The sequence below is a fragment of the Arabidopsis lyrata genome (genome assembly GCF_000004255.2).
Source record: "Arabidopsis lyrata subsp. lyrata unplaced genomic scaffold ARALYscaffold_8, whole genome shotgun sequence".
Taxonomy (NCBI): Eukaryota; Viridiplantae; Streptophyta; class Magnoliopsida; order Brassicales; family Brassicaceae; genus Arabidopsis; species Arabidopsis lyrata.
In genome coordinates this window covers 3,098,895-3,119,492 of record NW_003302548.1, presented here as the reverse complement: position 1 = coordinate 3,119,492, position 20,598 = coordinate 3,098,895, and the positions used below count along the sequence as shown (strand labels likewise).

The 20,598-nt window shown below is 34.2% G+C and overlaps 4 protein-coding genes and 1 long non-coding RNA gene across 6 annotated transcripts; 2 read left to right on the top strand and 3 right to left on the bottom strand.

Moving 5' to 3' along the window:
* Positions 1-384: 384 nt before the first annotated feature.
* On the top strand, positions 385-2,574 carry LOC9301418. Of its 2 annotated transcripts, none has more exons than XM_021015891.1 (8): positions 385-1,098; positions 1,178-1,233; positions 1,345-1,404; positions 1,512-1,589; positions 1,678-1,807; positions 1,889-1,941; positions 2,021-2,194; positions 2,294-2,574. In XM_021015891.1, exons 1-8 carry the CDS (start codon positions 810-812, stop codon positions 2,516-2,518), a joined length of 1,065 nt encoding a protein of 354 aa, XP_020871550.1. In that variant the 5' UTR covers positions 385-809; the 3' UTR covers positions 2,519-2,574. The 2 variants fall into 2 exon arrangements, with proteins under 2 accessions (XP_020871550.1, XP_002865344.2); XM_002865298.2 differs by having other exon boundaries at positions 1,303-1,404.
* A 2,077-nt stretch (positions 2,575-4,651) lies between these two features.
* On the top strand, positions 4,652-6,483 carry LOC9301417. The gene is made up of 8 exons (XM_002865297.2): positions 4,652-5,032; positions 5,123-5,178; positions 5,336-5,395; positions 5,474-5,551; positions 5,651-5,780; positions 5,853-5,905; positions 5,992-6,165; positions 6,256-6,483. The coding sequence occupies exons 1-8, from the start codon at positions 4,723-4,725 to the stop codon at positions 6,394-6,396; spliced, it is 1,002 nt and encodes a 333-aa protein (XP_002865343.1). The 5' UTR covers positions 4,652-4,722; the 3' UTR covers positions 6,397-6,483.
* Positions 6,484-6,706: 223 nt separating this feature from the next.
* Positions 6,707-7,661, bottom strand: LOC110225891. Its single transcript, XR_002330055.1, has 2 exons — positions 7,058-7,661; positions 6,707-6,959 (listed from the first exon to the last, which is right to left on the bottom strand). It is a non-coding gene; the product is annotated as an uncharacterized LOC110225891 (long non-coding RNA).
* A 3,238-nt stretch (positions 7,662-10,899) lies between these two features.
* On the bottom strand, positions 10,900-12,015 carry LOC9299633 (plasma membrane-associated cation-binding protein 2). Its single transcript, XM_002863511.2, has 2 exons — positions 11,912-12,015; positions 10,900-11,517 (listed from the first exon to the last, which is right to left on the bottom strand). Exon 2 carries the CDS (start codon positions 11,500-11,502, stop codon positions 11,017-11,019), a length of 486 nt encoding a protein of 161 aa, XP_002863557.1. The 5' UTR covers positions 11,503-11,517; positions 11,912-12,015; the 3' UTR covers positions 10,900-11,016.
* Positions 12,016-18,196: 6,181 nt separating this feature from the next.
* LOC9301416 (cytochrome P450 93A3) lies at positions 18,197-20,047 on the bottom strand. The gene is given in 5 exon segments (XM_021015406.1): positions 18,197-18,882; positions 19,114-19,176; positions 19,179-19,610; positions 19,613-19,856; positions 19,858-20,047. Coding segments are annotated over 5 exon segments (1,500 nt in total). The 5' UTR covers positions 20,019-20,047; the 3' UTR covers positions 18,197-18,282.
* Between the last annotated feature and the right edge of the window lie 551 nt (positions 20,048-20,598).

The following is a 20,598-nucleotide window of genomic DNA, read 5'->3' as shown; positions in this document are numbered from 1 at the left end:
TGAGAAATTACGAGTGATTTTAGATTATTTGTAAAAATATTGGATACGTTTGAATTTTTTAAGTTATTTTATAATTGAACTACTAATATGGTGAATTTCATACTAATAATTGTATAATATAATACAATGTGTATATCTTATAAAGACTTGTTTAGGTTGAGACCAACAAGATGAATCTTTTTTATTTGTCAATCTCAAACAAGATAATTTAAAAGTTCTATTTGTTTTGTAATTCAAGCCTCCAAGGTTGGAAAAAAAAAAAAGTCTATTTGGACGAATAATATTGAAAAAATTGTAAATAATTTGTTTTTATAAATAACAAGAAAAATAGAAGGCATTTGTACAAATAACTTAAGTATCAGTGTTATAATGTATGTTTGTGGCCATTTCGTTGCTTACGTGTAGCCTTAGAACCAACACAAAGATCTCTTATTGGAGAGAACAAATCGTGTCGTTTTTCTCAACACTCGTTAAAGTTGTTAAAGCAGACAAAGTCCGCAAGTCAAATTTAATCCACGTGTGGTTGCACACTGATATTTTATTTACCAAATTTGGGCTATAGTTTCAGGTTATGTTCTATGCCGTTTCAGGATAAGTTTTGGACCAGTCCGTTTGTCAGCTCAGGTCGAGAGTTGAACACAAAATTTGACATTCTATAATCAAAAATAGTGCCGTTTGTACAATCAATAAACGGCAAGACACTTACCGTTGCAAATAGTCAATCTTGCTTTTAAGCTGAAGAAGACTCTGTAATCTGAAGAAAGGATAAGACTTTGGACACAAAGAGATCACTGAAAACAAACCCGAAAATGGCAGCTTTGAGTTCTTCCATGGCTATCTCATCTCTACATTTACTTTCTTGCAACCAAAGTTTCTTCCTTTCATCTCAATTTTCAAAACCCTTGTTCATAAACCTTTCTCAGAAGAAACCCAGATTCTCAATTTCCTTTTGCCTCAAGCAAAGTGAATCTGGCAGCAAAGAACACGACGACGAAGAAGAAGAAGAGTTTACTGTTGTGACAGCCGTAAGAAGCAGATACAATGAGATTGTTATAGTCGATACTTTTGCTTCTAGATATCTTCTTCTTGACTCCACTAGTGAGACTTTAAAAACCCTAATTACTCTGTTTTTGGATATTAGATCTTTTTATTGTAACCTAAGTTTTTCACTATGTAGGGAATGTGCATAGTGTTATCAATAAAGGAGGCCAGAACTGGACTGGAGCTTATTGGGTATGTTATGATATTTTTCATATCATAAAGTTGCAAATATCATATCTTTGGTCGTTTCTCTATTGATAGGTAAAATGTGGTTTTTTGTCCTATCAACATTTTTGTTTGCAGGATGAGTCTGCGAGTTTGCCTCCTATTATCCCTAATGGTCCCATAGCAATCTACGGCTTGGTGAGCACTACGCGAGGAATCTTATACCTATTGTCTGAGATGTACATGAATATAGGCTTTCAATGAGTCAATGATGTGTTTTACTTTTTGTTCATTGTGTTTCTTAGGGTGGTGGAACAGCTGCAAGATTGATTCTTGAGCTGTGGCCTTCAACGAAGCTTGAAGGTTGGGAAATCGATGAAATTGTAAGTAAGCTATCGGTTTTTTCTTGAGGCATTTCGTTTGCATATTGGAATCTTGAGTTCACTTGTGATTTTATTTTATGAACAGTAGTTGATTGAGAAAGCAAGAAACTATCTCGGGCTGTCTGAGCTAGAGATACCGACATCAAAAGGGGGTAGACTTTGTATTCATGTAGATGATGCTCTCTCTCCTTCTCAAGATGATTCAAAAAGATATGCTGGTGAGATTTACAGGTTAATTAATGTATGTTGCTTATTCCGTTTTTCTTTTCTGAATTCTTGACTTCTTATGTCGATGTTAGGGATCATCGTTGATTTGTTCGCTGATGGAAAAGTTTTAGATCAGCTGCAACATGTTCTTTAACTGGTTATGGTGTTAGTATAATATAGTCAACTTTGTGACACCGAGTCTTTTTGAATTTGAGTTTGTACAGATTCCAATGTGGCTGGAACTGGCTAGTAGGTTAATGCCTAACGGTCGCCTTATGGTCAATTGTGCGGGAATCGAAACAGAGGTACAGAATGGAAAACCACAGTTGGTGTTAGATGATTTAGCTTGGATGTTGAATTCTACAGTCAAGATCTTCTCAGAAGCATTTCCTAGACAAGTAAGTAACACATTTCATCTTCATATCCTTTTGTTAACTACTCTAAAATGAAAAGAACCAAAAGATTAAAACCCGGCTTGCGATTATTCGTTGTTGCAGGTTAGCTGGAAGAGAACACCAGATTCACAAGGTCTCAACTTTGTTGCCTTAACCGGAGGCTTACCTGATCGTAGTGACTGGTCTAACAAGGTTCCAGTCCGTTTAAGCGAATCAGTGAAGCTATGGAAGCTTTGCGAGACCCCGTTAAATATCAGTGCTTTGAATGCATCTAAACATCAAAGAGTTTTGCCAAAAGATTTGATCAAAAAACTCTCATGTGAATAGTGGAAGTTGTGTATGATTTATTTTGCCAATTGAGTAGAGAGATACACAAATGGACAAAAAAGAGGTACATATGAATTTCACATTTGAACCGAAGGGTTTTAAATCTTAAATTCGATTGTCTTAAAAGTGTTCCTTATATTGAGTTTGATAGACAATACTTTGATTTTGAGTTAAAGATTTTGATTAAGTTGTTAATATTAGTCTTAGATCTTCTATTAGTTAAAAACATACAGCTTTTTTTTCATTCAATCATTCAAATGTAGTACAAGGCTTAGGAAAATAGACATTCTCATTGTTTGAAACAACAAAATTAAAAGCAATAACATACACCTATGATAATCCGACGATAGAACCATATGATAATTCGGAGACAAGAGTTGTAGAAAACAATGTCACATGCAAGAAAATTCTAAGTCGGAGACATGACCACGAAAAATCTAGGAAGTGGAAGATTGGTCATAGTCAATTGACATAATGACGTTGAAGATGACTCCATAGCCTCGAGTTTCGCCGGCACAAGACACACTACACAACAAAGTAGTAAGGTGATTAGGAAAATCAAGCGATTTCTCGGCTTACAAGCCGTAAAACAAACATGGAAACTGGTGATAAAAACTTTTCAGTTACTCCTTTTAGTCATCCAATTATTTTGGACTCATTTTTGAGTTCGGGTTGTTAGACAATGATTTGAGAATTTAACCACTTGACTGAAGATATTTTCGCCTTATATGAGATACTTTAGCCTTATATAATTGAATTTATTGACTGAAGTGGGTGAATTTATCATACTGATTTCATAATGATTAACTGAGTATATCTCTAACAAATAATTGTTTTTGGTTTACTTGAACAAGATAATTTATGAGTTTTATTTTTATTATAGTTTAACGTTGAAAAAATGATTCTAATTTGTGAAATTGATTAAAAACAAGTGGTAATAATTAAAATTTATCTTAAAAAAATGAAGGTATGCATTCATATAACTCAATTATCTATATATACATTTTTGGAGTACACTTAGCAAATCTATATATACATTTTTGGAGTACACTTAGCAAATAAATCCTAGAGTTGCTAAGTATTTACAAAGAATGCCATTGTCATAAATGTTTATCTATTAATTAATATTACAAAATATTTTTGAAAAAATATTTTAGAAATTTTGGCTTCCAAATATGGTAATAAATTGATTTTGTTTCTAAATTTTCCTAAAACATCTCTACCTAATTTAAACATTAATATATGATTTTTTTTCACTTTTATATGATCTTAAAGTAATTTATTTTGAATTTATATAAAATACATATAATTAATAAAATAATACATTTTTTCTGCATATAATGTGATTCAAATTTTAAAAAACGGACATATATTACTCAATCGATGAAGAGAAAATATGTATACAATGTCCCACATTGCTTAAAAAATTTAGCAATGGTTCAGAATCATACTATAAAAGGACCAAAATGATTCTGAATACAAAACTGAGTTATATGGTGGGACGGGTTTAGATCGATATTAATACGGGACGGTATACCACAGGTGAAACCTATAATTAAATATATAAATATAATTATATAATCTTAAATACTAAACAAAGCAAACAATATTAACAAAACAAACATAACTTAAAATTTAAAAATTTTAGTTAAAAAAAAATCGACCCGCAATATATGCCGGGGTAATTTTTTTGATACAAAATAATATGAAATTATTATAATAGTTCATATTTATAAATGCTTGCCAATATTAACACTATATCAATTCTACACCTACGAATCTTTTTAGTACACATATTTCAACTATATTAATTATAATATAAAATAATTAAATGAGAATTCTTTTTATAACATCAATTTAAAAATCCAATAAGTTATAAATTATTATATGACATACATAAAATAATATTTTGCTCCGCGGTGTACCGCGGGTTAAATCTTAGTCAGCGTTATTGTTATTATTGGTTATTGGTTTCGTATTTATAACAAAGAAGCATTTTGATCGAAATTGTTGGCAACAAAGGACCTTATTAGTTTTGACTTTCTAGATAAACAAATCGTGCCGTTTGTTTAGTCAATAAACGGCAAGACACTTACCGTTGCAAATGCTCAATTTTGCTTTTGAGCTAAATCTGTAAAACTGAAGGAAGAAGAAGGATAAGACTTTGAACGCAAAGTGATCGATCACTGAAACAAACCAAAAAAATGGCAGCTTTGAGTTCTTCCATGACCATCTCATCGCTACATTCACTTTCTCGATACGAAAGTTGCTTCCTTTCATCTCAATTTTCAAAACCCTTGTTCATAAACCCATCTCAGAACAAACCCAGATTCTCAATTTCGTTTTGCCTCAAGCAAAGTGATCGTGATGAGAGGCAAATTCAACAAGAACCTAGCAAAGATGACGACGAAGAAGAAGAAGAGTATTGGGTTGTTACAGCCGTGAGAAGCAGATACAATGAGATTGTTATAGTCGATACTGTTTCTTCCAGATATCTTCTTCTTGATTCAACTAGTGAGACTTCTATTAACCCTAATTCCTCTGTTTTGGATTAGAGATTTTGTACTATTTTATCCTCTGATTTTCTTAAACCTTGCTATGTAGAGAATGTGCATAGTGTTATCAATAAAGGAGGTCAAAATTGGACTGGATCTTATTGGGTATGTTTGATTTTTGTTTGCATCAATCTTTTGTTATTGACATTGCTTCAAAAAATTATAACTTTGGTTGTTTCTATATTGAGAGTTAAATGTGGTTTTGTCAAAGGTAAACAGAACATTGTGCTTAGTTTTGAATTACATTAACATTTTGTTGCAGGATGAGTTTGCGAGTTTGCCGCCTATTATCCCTAATGGTCCCGTTGCAATCTACGGCTTGGTGAGAAACTATGCGATGTATCTCATACGGATTTGATATCCATTGTCTTAGATGTGTTTTGTTCATGTATTTTCTTAGGGTGGTGGAACAGCTGCAAGATTGATTCTTGAGTTGTGGCCTTCATTGCAGCTTGAAGGTTGGGAAATTGATGAAATTGTATGTAAGAAGTTATCTTGACCCGATAAGATTTAGTTGCGGTGTTTTGTTTACATATTGGAATCTTGAATTCATTGTGATTTGTTTTATGGAAAGTAGTTGATTGAGAAAGCAAGGGACTATCTTGGGTTGTCTGAGCTAGAGAAACCAACATCAAAAGGCGGTAGACTTTGTGTCCATGTAGATGATGCTCTCTCTCCTTCTCAAGATGTTTCAGGAAGATATGCTGGTGAGATTTCAAAATCAATATATGTCAGGCTATATATTCTGGTTCTTGTTCTGAATTCTTATGTTTATTTAGGGATCATTGTTGATTTGTTTGCTGATGGAAAGGTCTTAGATCAGCTTCAACAGGTACTTTACATGGTTATGATTTTTGGTATTATTAGTCACATATAGACACTTAACGTCTTTGGTGTATTGATTTCGATTTTCTTTAGGTCCCTATTTGGTTGGATCTTGCTAGTAGGCTGATGCCTAACGGTCGCATTATGGTGAATTGTGCGGGAATCGAAACAGAATTGCAGAATGGAAAGCCTCAGTTGTTGTTAGATGATTCAGCCGTGATGTTGAATTCCACTGTCAAGATCTTGGCAGAAGCATTTCCTGGACAAGTAAGTAACATATTTCATCTTCATCCTTTTTGTTAATCGCTCGTTTTGAATAAAAGTTAAATGTCATTTGCGGTTTTTTCGTGGTTACAGGTTTGCTGGAAGAGAACACCGGATACACAAGGTCTCAACTTTCTAGCTTTAACCGGAGGCTTACCTGATCTTAGTGACTGGTCTAATAAAGTTCCAATTCGTTTGAGCGAAGTAGTGAAGCAATGGAAGCTTTGTGAGTAGACGAAGAAGCTGAAGTCTTTTTTTGTCATTTTTAATTAAGCGTAATAAATAAATTATTTATTTTCAATTTAAATTTATTTTTCACAATTTTAACTAAATTTACTAGCCCTGGGAGTTCGGTGAAATCGGGTTATTCGGTTTTGGGGAAATTCGGGTTTTGAAAAATCTTCCCGAATTGAACCGAAATTAATTTCGGTTCGGGTTGATCGGTACTCGGGTTATAGGATTTAAAATTAGTTCCGAAATTAAACCGATCATTTTCTATTTCGGTTAATTTAACCGAATTACAAAAAAAAATTGCATATTGGGCTGAAAACAAAGCCCAAACTCATTACATCATCAAAATACATTAACAAATTTACAAACCCAATAAATAATTTTACAAGGCCCAACCCATTAAAATTAGGGTTTTCGACAATGGTTGACGGTGACAACGAGACAACGACGGTGACAAAGAGACAACGACGGCGACGGCGAGGCAACCACGGCGAGGCAACCACGGCAAGGGTGATGTCAAATCTTTATGTCCGATGAAGCTTGTTATTTGCCAACCGCAAGAAAATCTGCCACCAACAAGATCTATTAAATATCATCATCATAACCACATAAAAGTAAAAAAAAATAAAAATCCAACGAAGGTTGGTCAGATCTAAAGAGTAACCAGTGAATCCAGCCGTGAGTTTGGTGATGAGGAAGAGCTTAGCGAGAAAACAACAAATAATCAGACTAAGAAGCGATTAAGGGAAGAAAAAAAGAGCTTATCCCTAAAAAATTGTGGTTACGGGTGTAGAAAGAAGAAGAGCTAACAACAATTGATGAAGAAAAAGAAACGTGGTGCTGATTATGGCTTAGGTTGGAGAAGAAGATGAACTCGGCTTTAGATAGAGGCAGAGGCGCAGAAGAAAATGAAACCAAATTAGGGTAAATGACTCAGTATCCTTATATATGGCTGCAGATTCTCGGTTTAAGTAAAACCGATCGGTTCCGATTACCAAACCGACCCGAACCGAAATCCGATTACCCAAATTAATTTCGCCGATCGGTTAGGAAGAAGCTGTTCGGTTTACGCCGATAACCGAAAATGTCGGTTTGATCGGGTCGGTTTGATCGGTTTTCACCGAACTCCCAGCGCTAAAATTTTCAGAAGTTAACTGTTTTGATAACAGACGTTACTGTTCGGTCATCTTATTATGGGGGGTGCAAACAATAAAGCTAGTTTAGAAGTTTAAAGTGTTAATAATATTATTTTTGTGGTTTGTAGTGTCAGTTAAATTCTTTTGAAGTTTAAACTGCGATGACATTTTGAAAGTTAAAAATGTGATTTTTTCTTAGAAATACTTCTAATTGCGGCGAAAATCAAACTCTATCAACCTATATCAATTGTTTTTGTTTTTTCTTTCTTTTCTATGTGTTCTTTTCTATTCTTTTCTATGTGTTCTTAGAAATACTTTTGTTTTTTATCATATTATTCATGTTTATGGATGATAGCATCATTTCATGATTCTTTTTATTATAATAAAACGAATAATCAAAGTTTCTATGAATCATTCATTACTCTTTTTAACAATCCATCTTCCATTTCTCAAATGATTGAAAATTTCAAATTTATAGAAGAAAACTTTAATGATGCAATGTTATAGAAAACAAAAGTTTCTCCAGCTTCTACTTGTATTTTATTTTAAAACCTAAAAAAAAATGTTTAAATCATTTTAACCTCTAAATATTTTTATTTTAAATTTTTAATAACCAGGTCGGTTTTATTTAACCCTACTTATCAAAAGTAAAAAAAAAAAACACTACATAATTAGTAAACACAATATAAACCACACCAAATCGTAAGGCCAAGTTGATCAAAGTGTGTCTAACTTTCAGCGCTTCTTCTTAACAGTGCGTAAGGATTGTTCGTTGTTTTGCGTTGAGACTTACATGATACATGCTCGAGAATAAAAAAAACTTGTTCGTGCTCTGAAACTACTTCGAAGGGTTTACACTAGTCCACAAGAACATAATGTGAAAGACCACCGTAAGTCGCTCCTCACATATTCGAGGTGTCTTTGTTTGGTAAAGAATCTGTTTCCATTGTTTTGCAACATGGCATGATGCATTTCAACAAGAGCAGCAGGTTTCCCAACAGAACATACATCTAGAGAAAGTTGTTGTTTTGTTCAATCTTGGTGCTATGTGCCTTGAGAATGGTCTCAGCTTCGACAGCAACACTGTTATTGGCCGTCATGACTCTTGCCAAGAGTTTATCTCCGCAGCAAGTTTTTTCGCATACTTAAGGACTACGAATCTTCTAAGGCATCTATGACAATCGAGTGCGCGGGCATGTTGGAACAGATGTTGCTCGCACAGGAGCAGGAATGTGTTTGCGAATTTTTTTTAAACCCAACCACGACAGATGTTGTATGTGCCATAATTGCTAGTCAAGTTAGTGCCCAATCTTGTGTTTCCTTCCCTTTTGTTCCTTCCTTGTTCATAACAATTAGAAAATGTAGCTTTCATATGAGGTTGTTCTTACCTATACCTGATCAGGATTTATGAGTCTAGTGCGATGAATTTAATATTTTGTCTCTGTTTTGAAACTGAGGTGTGTTTTTCTTGATGTTATTAGTTTGCCGTATACTATGAGGAAGCCTTGAAAGCTCAGGATTCTCCCTTTCTCAAGGATCACTTCGAAGAAAGGTGGAAGAACCATGTAGAACTCAAAGCTGTTCTTTTCTACTCTGAAGCCTGCGTAAGGCATGAGGAAAATGATACAATTCCAGCAAAGCTGCAAGGTTGAACTATGTGTTGTTTCGTCTAACCGAGGGGAGGAAGTCATCTAATGAGTGTGACCCTCTGCTCATAAAATTGGTTGACCAGCTTGTTTCAAAAATGAAAAGCAATCTGAAGAAGATTTCCAATGATGAGAACAAAGAGATAATGCCTGGTCTGATGCCTAACATTCCCCCACTTTCAGTAATTATGATTCTAAAATAACAACTTGACGCAATCAATGAGAAACTATTTGCTTATTGTAGTCCTAGTGCAGAAACAGTACTTCTCAGTCCAATTTTTTATAGAAATATGATATGAAGATTTTTTTCCTTCAATTGGCTAGCTAATAGCCGATTTTGGGGTGATAATCATTGAAAATTCATATCAGTAAAGAACAATAAAACCAAGATTATGGGAAGCAATGGTTTGGATAGGAGATTAGAATTTTTATGTTAAGTATCACAAAAGAGTGATCCGTACTTGAAAGAACAAGTACCAATCCAAAATAAAAAGCAGAGTAAAACAATATTTATATTGCAAAGGTTTCTCTACAAAACCGTTTTTAACGCTTTCAGTACAAGATTAAGACACTTGTCACTTTATGATAAAGTGGTAGAATCTATAAATACTATGAATGTGTAATGTGAAAGATAAAAAATGAAAATATGAGTTTTAACCATCTTCTTCAACATTTCTTTCAAAGTTTTCTCAAACTCTTACAACACTCACATCAACTAGTAGAACTGCGAGTGTTGAGTTCTTTTTTTAAAAACAAAATTAGCTGATATATGATTTGTTATCAAACCCATAAGGCCATAAGCTTTTTCATCTTTTATAGTACTCTTGACAGTTTAATTATGAAGATCATAGATACGTAGTTGTGTTGATGTTTTCATTGAATAGTTAGTCTTTCATCGATTGGGCTAATAAAAAGCCCAACAGTATGGTGAGTTTTAAAAAATTTGCAAGATGCCTTAGAATTTTCACAACAATTTATGAATCTTTGATGTAACCTCTTTTGGATAGTGTGTGAATTTCAACGTTGGACATAGTTTATGCTGTAACTGACAATTTTCTCGTGCGATTCGTCATTTACTCATTAGCTAATTTCTTGGTTCTGCATCGAATTATCTACATCTGATCTCGGTTTAACCTAATTTATATTGAACGAAAATGGATTGAATTAGTCAATAGTCAAAACGATGACCTTGAACCCATGAATACATTAAGACAAGTCCAAAGAATCCAAAAATATGAAAAGTATTTTATATACTAATAATCTTATCATGGAAGATTACGCAGCTAATGTGTTAAGAGAGAAAACGAAGTTCCAGTGGAGCAGAAGAGTGCGTACCACGTCATTTGATTAAAAATAAAATAAAATTGGTTGCATATAATTGCATCCTAATCTTATTTCGTTCTTGCTTGCACGTATCGAAACGACTTGATCAATTCAATCCATTGATAAGGCTGAGTTTCTAATTTGTTTCTATTAAATGTTTTACGATTTGTATAGTATAGTTTAATTTTATATCTAATGTATAACAATAATCTTTTGTTAGTCTGAGAGTCATTGGACTAAACTCGATTTCGTAACAAAAATTCTGAGTTAATCATATTATTTGGATTAAAATTTACAAAAACTATTAAAACTAAACCACTTAAAAACAATAATTTATAACATGAATTAATTTTTAGTACGTAAAACTGAATTTAAACATGAACAGAAATAGAATTTTGGAGAATAAGATTTGGATCATAAAATATATAATTCAAGCAAGCAAATTAATGTTATAGAGAAATTTCACATGGATAATAAAACAAATAAACACAGAAAATAAATTATCCACACAAAGACAATCAATATTTTTGTAGAAAAATGTACCATGAAGAAAATTCCGGAGTTTCCGCAGCCTTGGCCGGAGTTTCAACCACTGGAGTTTCGGGAGCCTTGGTCGAAGGAGTTTCAGCCACCGGAACCGCGGCAACAACTTCTTTTTTCTCCTCCACCACAGGTTTCTTCTCTTCCACGGCAGGCTTCTTCTCCTCTTCCACAGCTGGCTTCTTTTCTTCCACTGGCGCAGTCTTCTTCTCCTCCGGGACCGGAACCTCCACGGGTTTAGCCTCTTCTTTCTTCTCTTCAACTATTTCTATCTCTTTCTCTCCGGTTGCAATTTCCTCCGGTTTGGTTTCTTCGACCTTGGCCGGTTCTTCGGTTTTCACGACGACCTCCTCCACAACTTCCACCTCTCGTGGCTTCTCCTCCTCAACAACTTCCTTTTTTGCTGGACTCTTCTCGAACAATCTCTTCATCCTTGGAACAACCTTAGATTTCCAATAACCCATCTTTTTTTTATTAACCTGCCACCAAAAACAAAAACATTATTAGAAGTTTTCAATATATATTATATAGTTTGCGGTAATTTGTTTACATAAACATAACGAAAACAAACGATCTTAGCTTTTAACATAAAAGACTAAGACTATAGGTCATAAGTTATAACATAAATTTAGTTACCAACCTTTGTCTTTTTGAATTTATACGTGTTATGTATAATCTCTAGAATCTCAAGAAAAAATATCTAGTAAATTAAACCCAACAACAAGCAGAACAAAAGAGCCAAAAAAAAAAAACCCAATTATCACGTCTAAATTATCAAAAACTAACCTGTTTATAATTTTTTTACAACGAGTATATGAATGGTTAGTAACGTATATTAATTTGTATAAATCTTTGTTCATGATGAAGTTTTACCTGAGATGATGATTTTCTTGAGGTTCTTCTTCGTCTCGAATAGACTTTGTTCTTCTTAATTCTCCAAACTACTTTTTTTTTGTCTCTCTGATTTTTATGAAACCCTTCTCGTATTATAGAAGAGATTAGCTTCTAATCACCGATTGGTTTTTAACTAAATTACGTTACTACCCTTTTCTTTTTCTGTCGTTGTCTACCTTTTTCCCGTTGCCGCCAGAATAGATTCTGTTGGCTGGTTAAACAAGTTCGGTTCACATTAGTAAACCCGAAACCGGTTACATGAAAAGTGAAACCAATACATGTTTTTTCTTTAATTGTATACTTGATTCATCATATTCCTTATTTTTATTGAGTGATTTTGTAAGGAACATAAACCGGAATTTTGCATAATTGTGATTATGAATTTTCGGTTTTCTTAAGAAACCGGTTCAGGTTCTAAGAAAAGACAGCGATGAAAAGGATGCACAGGGTAAATAAGTAATTTCAGTTTAAATATGCCAGCTGGCATTACAGTTGACAAATCTAGAATATACGGATTCTTTTTGTAAGGTTTATTAGTCTGTTCAAACTATATTTGATTTATATCTAATTGAATTAGAAATATCTAAAATAATTAACAGTTATTTAAAAATTTTGGTCAACTCATTAGCTGTTATCTAAAATTTGTGTCTTAATCTTGATTTTAGAAATTAAAATGACAACCAAATATAGGAGATGATTATCCATATACTCTGGCTATTTCAAGGAAATTAGACTGATTATAGATTATTTTAATTTTGTATAAATAATTGTTTTTCAAAACATACATCCCTCCCTCAATATCTAAGGATCTTTAAAGTATGAAATATTCACCACAACATGGTTTACACTCCTCTTTATGTATAAACAAAATTCTAATTGTAGTTTGATTAAAAATAACAAAATTGAACGAATACTAAATTATTTAAAAAATTCACATTTTATAATTTTTTTTAATTCATAGCTTATAAATTTAACTCTCTATAAATATTAATTTTATTTGAAAAGTTTCCAAAATTTATATATTAAAGAAAAAACTCAAATCATATGCATAACTAGGTATCAGAAGAAAAAAAGAAGTAGCTATCCAAAGTTTCACTAACTACAGTAGTAACTAGAAACTAGGCCTGGGCCAAAAAAACCGTACCCGAGTACCCGAACCGAAACCGACCCGAAAAAACCGGTTCGGGGCGGGTACGGGTATTAGCTATTTATCCTATTGGGTCTTGTATTGTCGTACCCGTGGGTATAGGGTAAAACCCGATCCGAACCCGATACCCGAACGGGTACCCGATTACCCAAAATTACTTATACTTATACATATAAAAACTTTATATATATGTAATATTTGAGCTAAATACATTTATATCCAAATATCCGAGAGTAATTACCAAAAATTAAATGCACTTATATTTATATATTTAAGACTAAATATATTTATACGCGAGATGCTTGTAAATTTTTTAAATATTTGGACAAAATTCCGGTTATTCGGATAAATTTTTGGGTGAAACTTGGATATTTGAGTAAAATTGCGGATAAAATTCGGATATTAGAGTAAAATTTCGGGTAAAATTCGGGTATTTGGTAAAATTTTGGGTATTTGGGTATAAAATACCCGAACCCGATGGGTGCCCGATTTTTTCGGGTATTTAGCGGTTCTAAAAATCTAAACCCGAACCGAAACCGAACCGATATTTTAGATTTACCCTATTGGGTCCTAAACTCCTCTACCCGAAAGACCCGTACCCGATCGGGTTTTACCCGAACCCGACCCGCATACCCGAATGCCCACCCCTACTAGAAACTGGTGAGTAACTAATGTATGCAAGCGATTCAGTAGCCTATTAATAGTATAATTTTTTTTTTTTGTCAACAACTTTATTAGATTGGTAATTAGATGCGGTTGGGTACAAACATTTCGTGCCAAATTATCCGCTTTTGAATTTGCATGTCGAGAAATCAAAGATAAAGAGAAAAAATCAAACTCATCCTTGTCGCTCTGAATAGCCTCTAGATATGTAGAAAAAGCTGGCCACTCCGTCGGAGAAGACACCATCTTCACCAGGTCTGAGCAGTCTGTATAGAAACTTACTTCGCGTTTGTCTTGGCCAATCATACATCTCATGGCCCAAACTAATGCTTCCACTTCTGTGTGTAGACATGTGAGACTTCGTCGGAGGTTGGCCGCGCCCATAGTTAGTTCATCCTCACTTTGTAGTGTACAGAACCATCCTAAACCCGAGTAATTGTTACCTATTAATAGTATAGTTACTTGGTATAATTAATAACTAATCAGATTTAATCTATTAGGGGAACTTTTTTAAATTATGTTGTTTTTCTCAAAAAAGTTTATTACTTAAACTTAGCAAGGTTTTGAATATGCGAATTATATAACGATAGATATGGCCATGATGACCGTGTACATGCACATGGGTTTCTGCCATCTTTCTGATTGTCGTCGATGATTATTAGTCGTGTCCCTTTGATTTTGGTTTAAATGGAACAATTGAGAGAATTTTATAAAAATAATAAAACTTCTTTAAATTCATCTTTTTTTTTTTTTGGTAAGGACCAGTGAATTAAACCTCCCTGTATTTTATTAACGAAACCGGAAAAGAAAATTACAAACGGACCTTGGAAATGCAGTTCCGCGGTAATCATTCTCAACAAAATCCTCCACAAACGGTGGGGCAAAATCAAAAGCGTGAAAGCCTAAAGGCAAAGTAAAAACATAGTTGGTCAACCCATCTACAAGACAGTTAGCTTTCCTGTATTTCAAATTCATCTAAAATCATCTAAAATCTCACCAAAACTCAAAATTAAGGATAAATATGTGATGTAATACACCCCTTAATTTGTTATGTGTTATACCCACCATTAAAGAGAGAAAAAAGAATTGTGTTACAAGCAAGTAGCCCATGAGCCCAAATCATTAATATTTGTGCCCAATATTTAAACCAATTCATAATCAAACATGCAAGAAAAAAAAAATACTTAAACCAAGTAGTTTTTTTTTTTCTTTGATATACCCTATCGGCTATCCGGTCGGCCCCAGTAGGAATGCACCGAGGTGCAACATAGTGGACTTGTCCACCGTGCTAGACGGCTAGGCCCTTCGGGCTACCACTCTGCCTATTCCGAGTTTGGTGTGTCTCCCGACTAAGTGACAGGGGGTAGTCAGGCCGCCTGCAGTTCAGATGCACTTTCTTTCTAAGAAGTCATTGCCGAGGAAACTTCTACAAAGGAGGCAAGGAACCTGCTCATTCCTTGGAGTACTCAAGTACTAGATCCTTTGAGAAGTCTACAATCAGATATCTGATGCTAATCCAAAACTTTTAAAATAATCAAACTATAGACGCCAAAAAATGTAACTTCTTTTATTCTTTGATCCGAAGATACGTGCGCGTTACACCAAATTAGTTTTTTTAATATATATCAGCAAAGCCTTAAACAAGGAATGCTTGAAGACAACCGCCATGCTATATCAAGTTTTTATGCAAATGCAGTTAAATACTATATGAAAGAACATGGAGTTACCAGAGAAAAAGCAAGTAAAGGATTTGAGAGAATGATTGGAGATATCAACAAAGATTGTAAAAGAAGAGTGTCTGAAGATAACCATCATGCCGCGACGAGTTCTTTTGCAAATCATCAATTTTGGTCGCTCTTTGGATGTTCTTTATGCTGGGATGATGTCTAAACCACATTTTAGTTTAGTATGTGTTGGTTCTTAATTAGACTATTGGTTCTCATGGTCCATAGATTTATTTTTTGATTCTAAAAGTTTTAATTTGTCAATATCATCTAAAGCTTACAGATTGTACAAATCGTTTTTTTCTAGGTTTTGATGGATAAGTCATGGATAAACAAACCACGTTTATCTCAAGATTACATATATATACATGATAACATTTTCATGCAATCGTTGTTCTCTAGTCAAAACCCTTGTTCAAAAAATCGCTAGGCGTTAGTCAGGCGCTTAGTATGGGCCTAACGATTAATCGAAAAATTGGATTGAAATCAGAGACTAGTTTTAGGGTTATTTAATGTTTTAATTAAAATTTATTAATCCAATCTTGTTTTCAAAATTGTAATAAACACATAAAAATATATTTTTAAGACAAAATTTTATGATTTTTATTAAAATTTTGAACATAAGTTGTTATTATAAAAATCACAAACCCTCAATCTAAATGTCTAAATAACAAAAAGAAAAGTTGATTTATACTACAATCTAAAATAATTAGGGTTTGCAAGATTAGGCGGAGAGTAATCGGATTAGACGGTGAAAAATCAGATTAATCAGAGAGTAATCGGGTAACTGATTTCTTCAAGAAATTAGTCATTAATCGTGGCATGGATCTAGCGATTAAGCGGGAAGTAATTGGAGCTAGGCGGAGATTTTTAGAACAAGGGTCAAAACTAAGGTAAGAGAAGATATCGATGGTGATTTGATCTGCTTTGGGTTTTTGAGTTCTTACCCAAAATGGGTACGACATGGAGAGGATACATGTGTCATGAGTACCTAAAGCCAGAAAAATGTCTCTAGTTATTAGTACCAAAAACACTTATGATACAAGCTTCACATTCTCAGTCTAGATTGGTTTAAAGTCTATTAAACTTAGACTAAGGCAGTCCTCGGATTTCATCTCTTACGGCAACAGCATTGTGCCTTTCGAGATTAAAGTAGTAAAGATAAAAAGGGTCGGATGGGTAGCAACGCGACAACACAAATATCATTTGTCGGAGTCACTCTAAAAGAGCCATTTCCAAGCATGTTCTTATTGCTTCATATATATGCTTGGACCATTCCTGCTTTTGGAGATCTTCTAAAATCCTCAACTCAATTCTTTTACTTATTAGTTATTTCATAAGTGTAGTGAAGCTCTTCATCATAATGACTTTAATATAGCTGAACTTCTCAGATTTAACGTCAAAGCAAACTCCTATTTAAATTTCTATATATACACCTACTGATAGCTAGTACAAAACTCCATTGATGCATATCCCTACATCTTTAGCATAATGTAGCATGCAACATTCAATCATTCTCCATGGATGGATTTCAGTTCCTAATGTCAGAACTTGATACTCCGCAAACACGTTTTCCCCATAACTTGTCAGGACATGGACAAAATCTTGAATACTATTCATTAACCCGGTCAGTGTCAACTTAAACCAGAATTGTATCGTACCAATCAATTAACAAGAATCCAAATTCGAATTACATTTCTCTTCTGAATCCAACCAAGCCCATCAAGTAATTAACTTTCAACAAATCTAAGTCACTATTCTTCATCTATTACAAAATTCAACCATCATCATCCACAGAAGAAAAAAAACATGGATAATCGACAATGCTTCATTCCTTGGATCTTCTAACATTACGTGAATTAGAATCATAACAAGCTTCTATATTTTTCTTTTGTAAATGTACTAAGAACTTGTCTCTTCAACAAAACCAGATGAAGATCAATCTTAAAACAATGTCTATTTGACTCAATAAAAAGACTCAATTAACAAACTGTTAGCTTCTAACCGATATATAACTCTTCTGATGTAATTTTCTTGCAAGCTTGAGTTTGATAAATCGTAAACTCTTGTTGACTTTGCTAATATAAACACCACGTTAAGTCATGAAACAAATCAAACAGTTGATGCTTCGATTCAATTAATGAGCTTTCATTTATATGGGGCAAAATGGTATCTTTTGAAAACAAAACAAAGTACTCAAATCGATTTATATTCTCCCAATATTTCCAAATGAAATTTTATATCTGATTTCATACGATGTCGATTTGCTAATTAACAGAAGCCTATTAGTAGAAACACAATACCATTTATTTGTTCCATTTACCGACTTAACGATGTGCCTAAATTAGTAAAGGCAACAAAAGTTTAAGATTTAATAGAAAATAAACAAAAACAAAAATTGATATATATTTGTCTAGATATAAAATTGAGACTTTGTTTCAACGGAACGGATAGTTGAAGCTTTTTATGACATTTAAGGTTGCTTACTTGCTTGTATTCCAGCTTTTGTTATGCTTATCTTTTGCTGCTCCATCACTTCATGAACCTTTGTGCCCAAATGTAACAATAAATTTCATCAAACACCAAATTTTAAACTAAGTTTCCTAAATTTCTATAGATCAAATGGATACAATATTTTTTTCACGCGATGAAGATACTGTACGCCTTTTATTAAAATCATACAAGATACAACACATATAAGTTATGGAGAATTTATTCCCGCAATAAAGACATTGTACGGCTTTTATTAAATAATACAGAACACAAATAAGCCCGCTGTATAACATTCAGTATTTCTTTGTGTTGAACTTGAAACTCTAAAGATAAAGATTTGGATCGGACAACCTTAGTAAGGGCGTGGCAACAAGTGGATTCTTTAGCTCCAACACGATCCCAAACTTCTCCTCCACCTCCACTCTCTCTCCTTGTGGAATTTTCCAATCAAAAGAATGCAATAACGTAGCGAGATTGTAAAGAACAACCACACATATTCTACGACCAGACCCAAACGGTAAATAGTTGAAGTCATTTCCCTTGAAGTCATAAGACTTATCAAGAAACCTGTCGGGATCAAACTTTAGTGGATTCTCCCATACATTGGGGTTCCTATGGATCGCCCACACATTGATGAAAATCTTTGAATCTTTAGGGATGGTGAAGCCGCCCACCACGGTGGTTTTTGACGGTCGGCGAGGAACAAGGAGTGGAACAATCGTGTGAAGCCTTTGAGTTTCTTTCATAATGGCAAGAATGTATGGAAGTTTAGAGATGTGAGATTCGTCCACAACCTTTTCTTTGCCCACAACTTTGTCAAGCTCTTGTTGAGCTCTCTTCATGATATCCGGGTTGTGTAATAGCTCGGGCATCGCGAATTCTATGATGTGTAGTGATGTGTCTGTACCACCGAGCACCATGTCCTACATATATATGAAACAAGCCAAATTAAAAAAAAAAAAAAAAAAAAAAAAAAAAACACCTATTTGCGTTATCACACTCATCATTAGGAACAAAATTTTGATTGAATTTTCCAAGTGGCAATGGAGTAGATTGATATAAGTAAATGACAATGATACGTGACATATTGCTATCAAATAATAACAATTTTTTTTTTGGACATGAGTGCAAATACTCCAAATTTTTGTACATACCACGAGCAGAGCCTTGACATCGTTCATGGTCAATTTTATCTTTTCATCTTTTTCATCCGATCCAAAACTTTCAACAAGGCATCCAGAAAATCTTCAGTTTTCCAGTCACTTTCCCTATCCATCCCCAACCGTTGGTTAATAATCCGGTCAAACATCTGGTCCATCCTCTGAGCTGGTCCTCGCATACGCTTAACCAAACCTTGTAGATCAAATCGGCTCAATGCCGGAAAAAAGTCGGATATATTGGGCACTAGCAGGAGGTCGTTCATCTCTCTAATCACCTCTAAGAACTCGGCTACGACACTCTCCCTCTCTTTGCCTTTGACCGTCCTGCCCCATAGCATCTGCGTCACAACATTCAACATCATCAAGAATATTTGTTCTCCCAAGTTAACCGGTGAACCGACCCGAGCCTGGCCCGCCAAATACCGGACGGTTTTCCGAGTCTCTCGGCGACGGAGGTCAGTGGAAGAATCCAACATGGCGTTGGCGCGTTGCTCAGTATCCTATTAACACATAGTTTCCTCAGCATCCGCCACTTTGGTCCATACGGTGACCAAACGATCTCCATACCACCGTACGTATTGGCGGGAGCAACGGCAGGGACATCGTGGTTTGCGAAGATGATATCATTCGTTCTGAGAATATCTTGGGCTACTTCAGAAGAGGTGACCACGATTGTCAGTTTCGCCCCGAGCCAGAGTTTGAAAATGGGACCATGCTTTTTAGCCAACTCTTGGAAGCTCCGGTTTGAGGAATGGAAGGAATCCGATAATGGGAAGGCCCCAAGGTCCCGGCGGCAACGGTGGAGACCGCGGTTTGTACTTGGCGTAAAGCCAAAGAAACCAACAAACAGAGGATACAACTATAGCAGTTAAACCATAGTCAAGTTGGTCATCAATCATTTTTGTTTTATCGATTTTTGCTAGGAACAGAGGAGCCGTTTTTATCTTCTTATATATTTGTCATCAAGTAGGAATTGATCCAATCTGATTTGTTCGATTTTAATTTTATTTTGTTATGTTAAATTAAATGATAATTACTCATTATTTTTGTTTTTAAATACTCTAAGAAGAAAATTGATTGGCATACCTACCCCAAATATAGTAGCCTTGTTTTTCAATATCAATGGAATCACGTTTACGACCTTAAAACTATGTATTTTTTATGAGCTACGGATTAGGTTAAAACGAACGGTTTGTCTTTTCCAATTTGGCCAACAAGTGCCTGTGTGAGCATGACTGACACTTTTATATAATTATTTTCTAAATTGCACATGTTTCATATACAGCACTACCAATTGCATTTTATATTTGTAATACAGCATGCCAAAAGAATAAAGAGATAGGATAAGAGATAAAGAGAATGTTGTGTCTTATTCATCTCAAAGAAAGAGTATATATACATGTTATAAAAAAACCTAAACATATTTAAAAATATTAACATAAAACTCTAGGAATTATACTATATTTACATATAACTCCC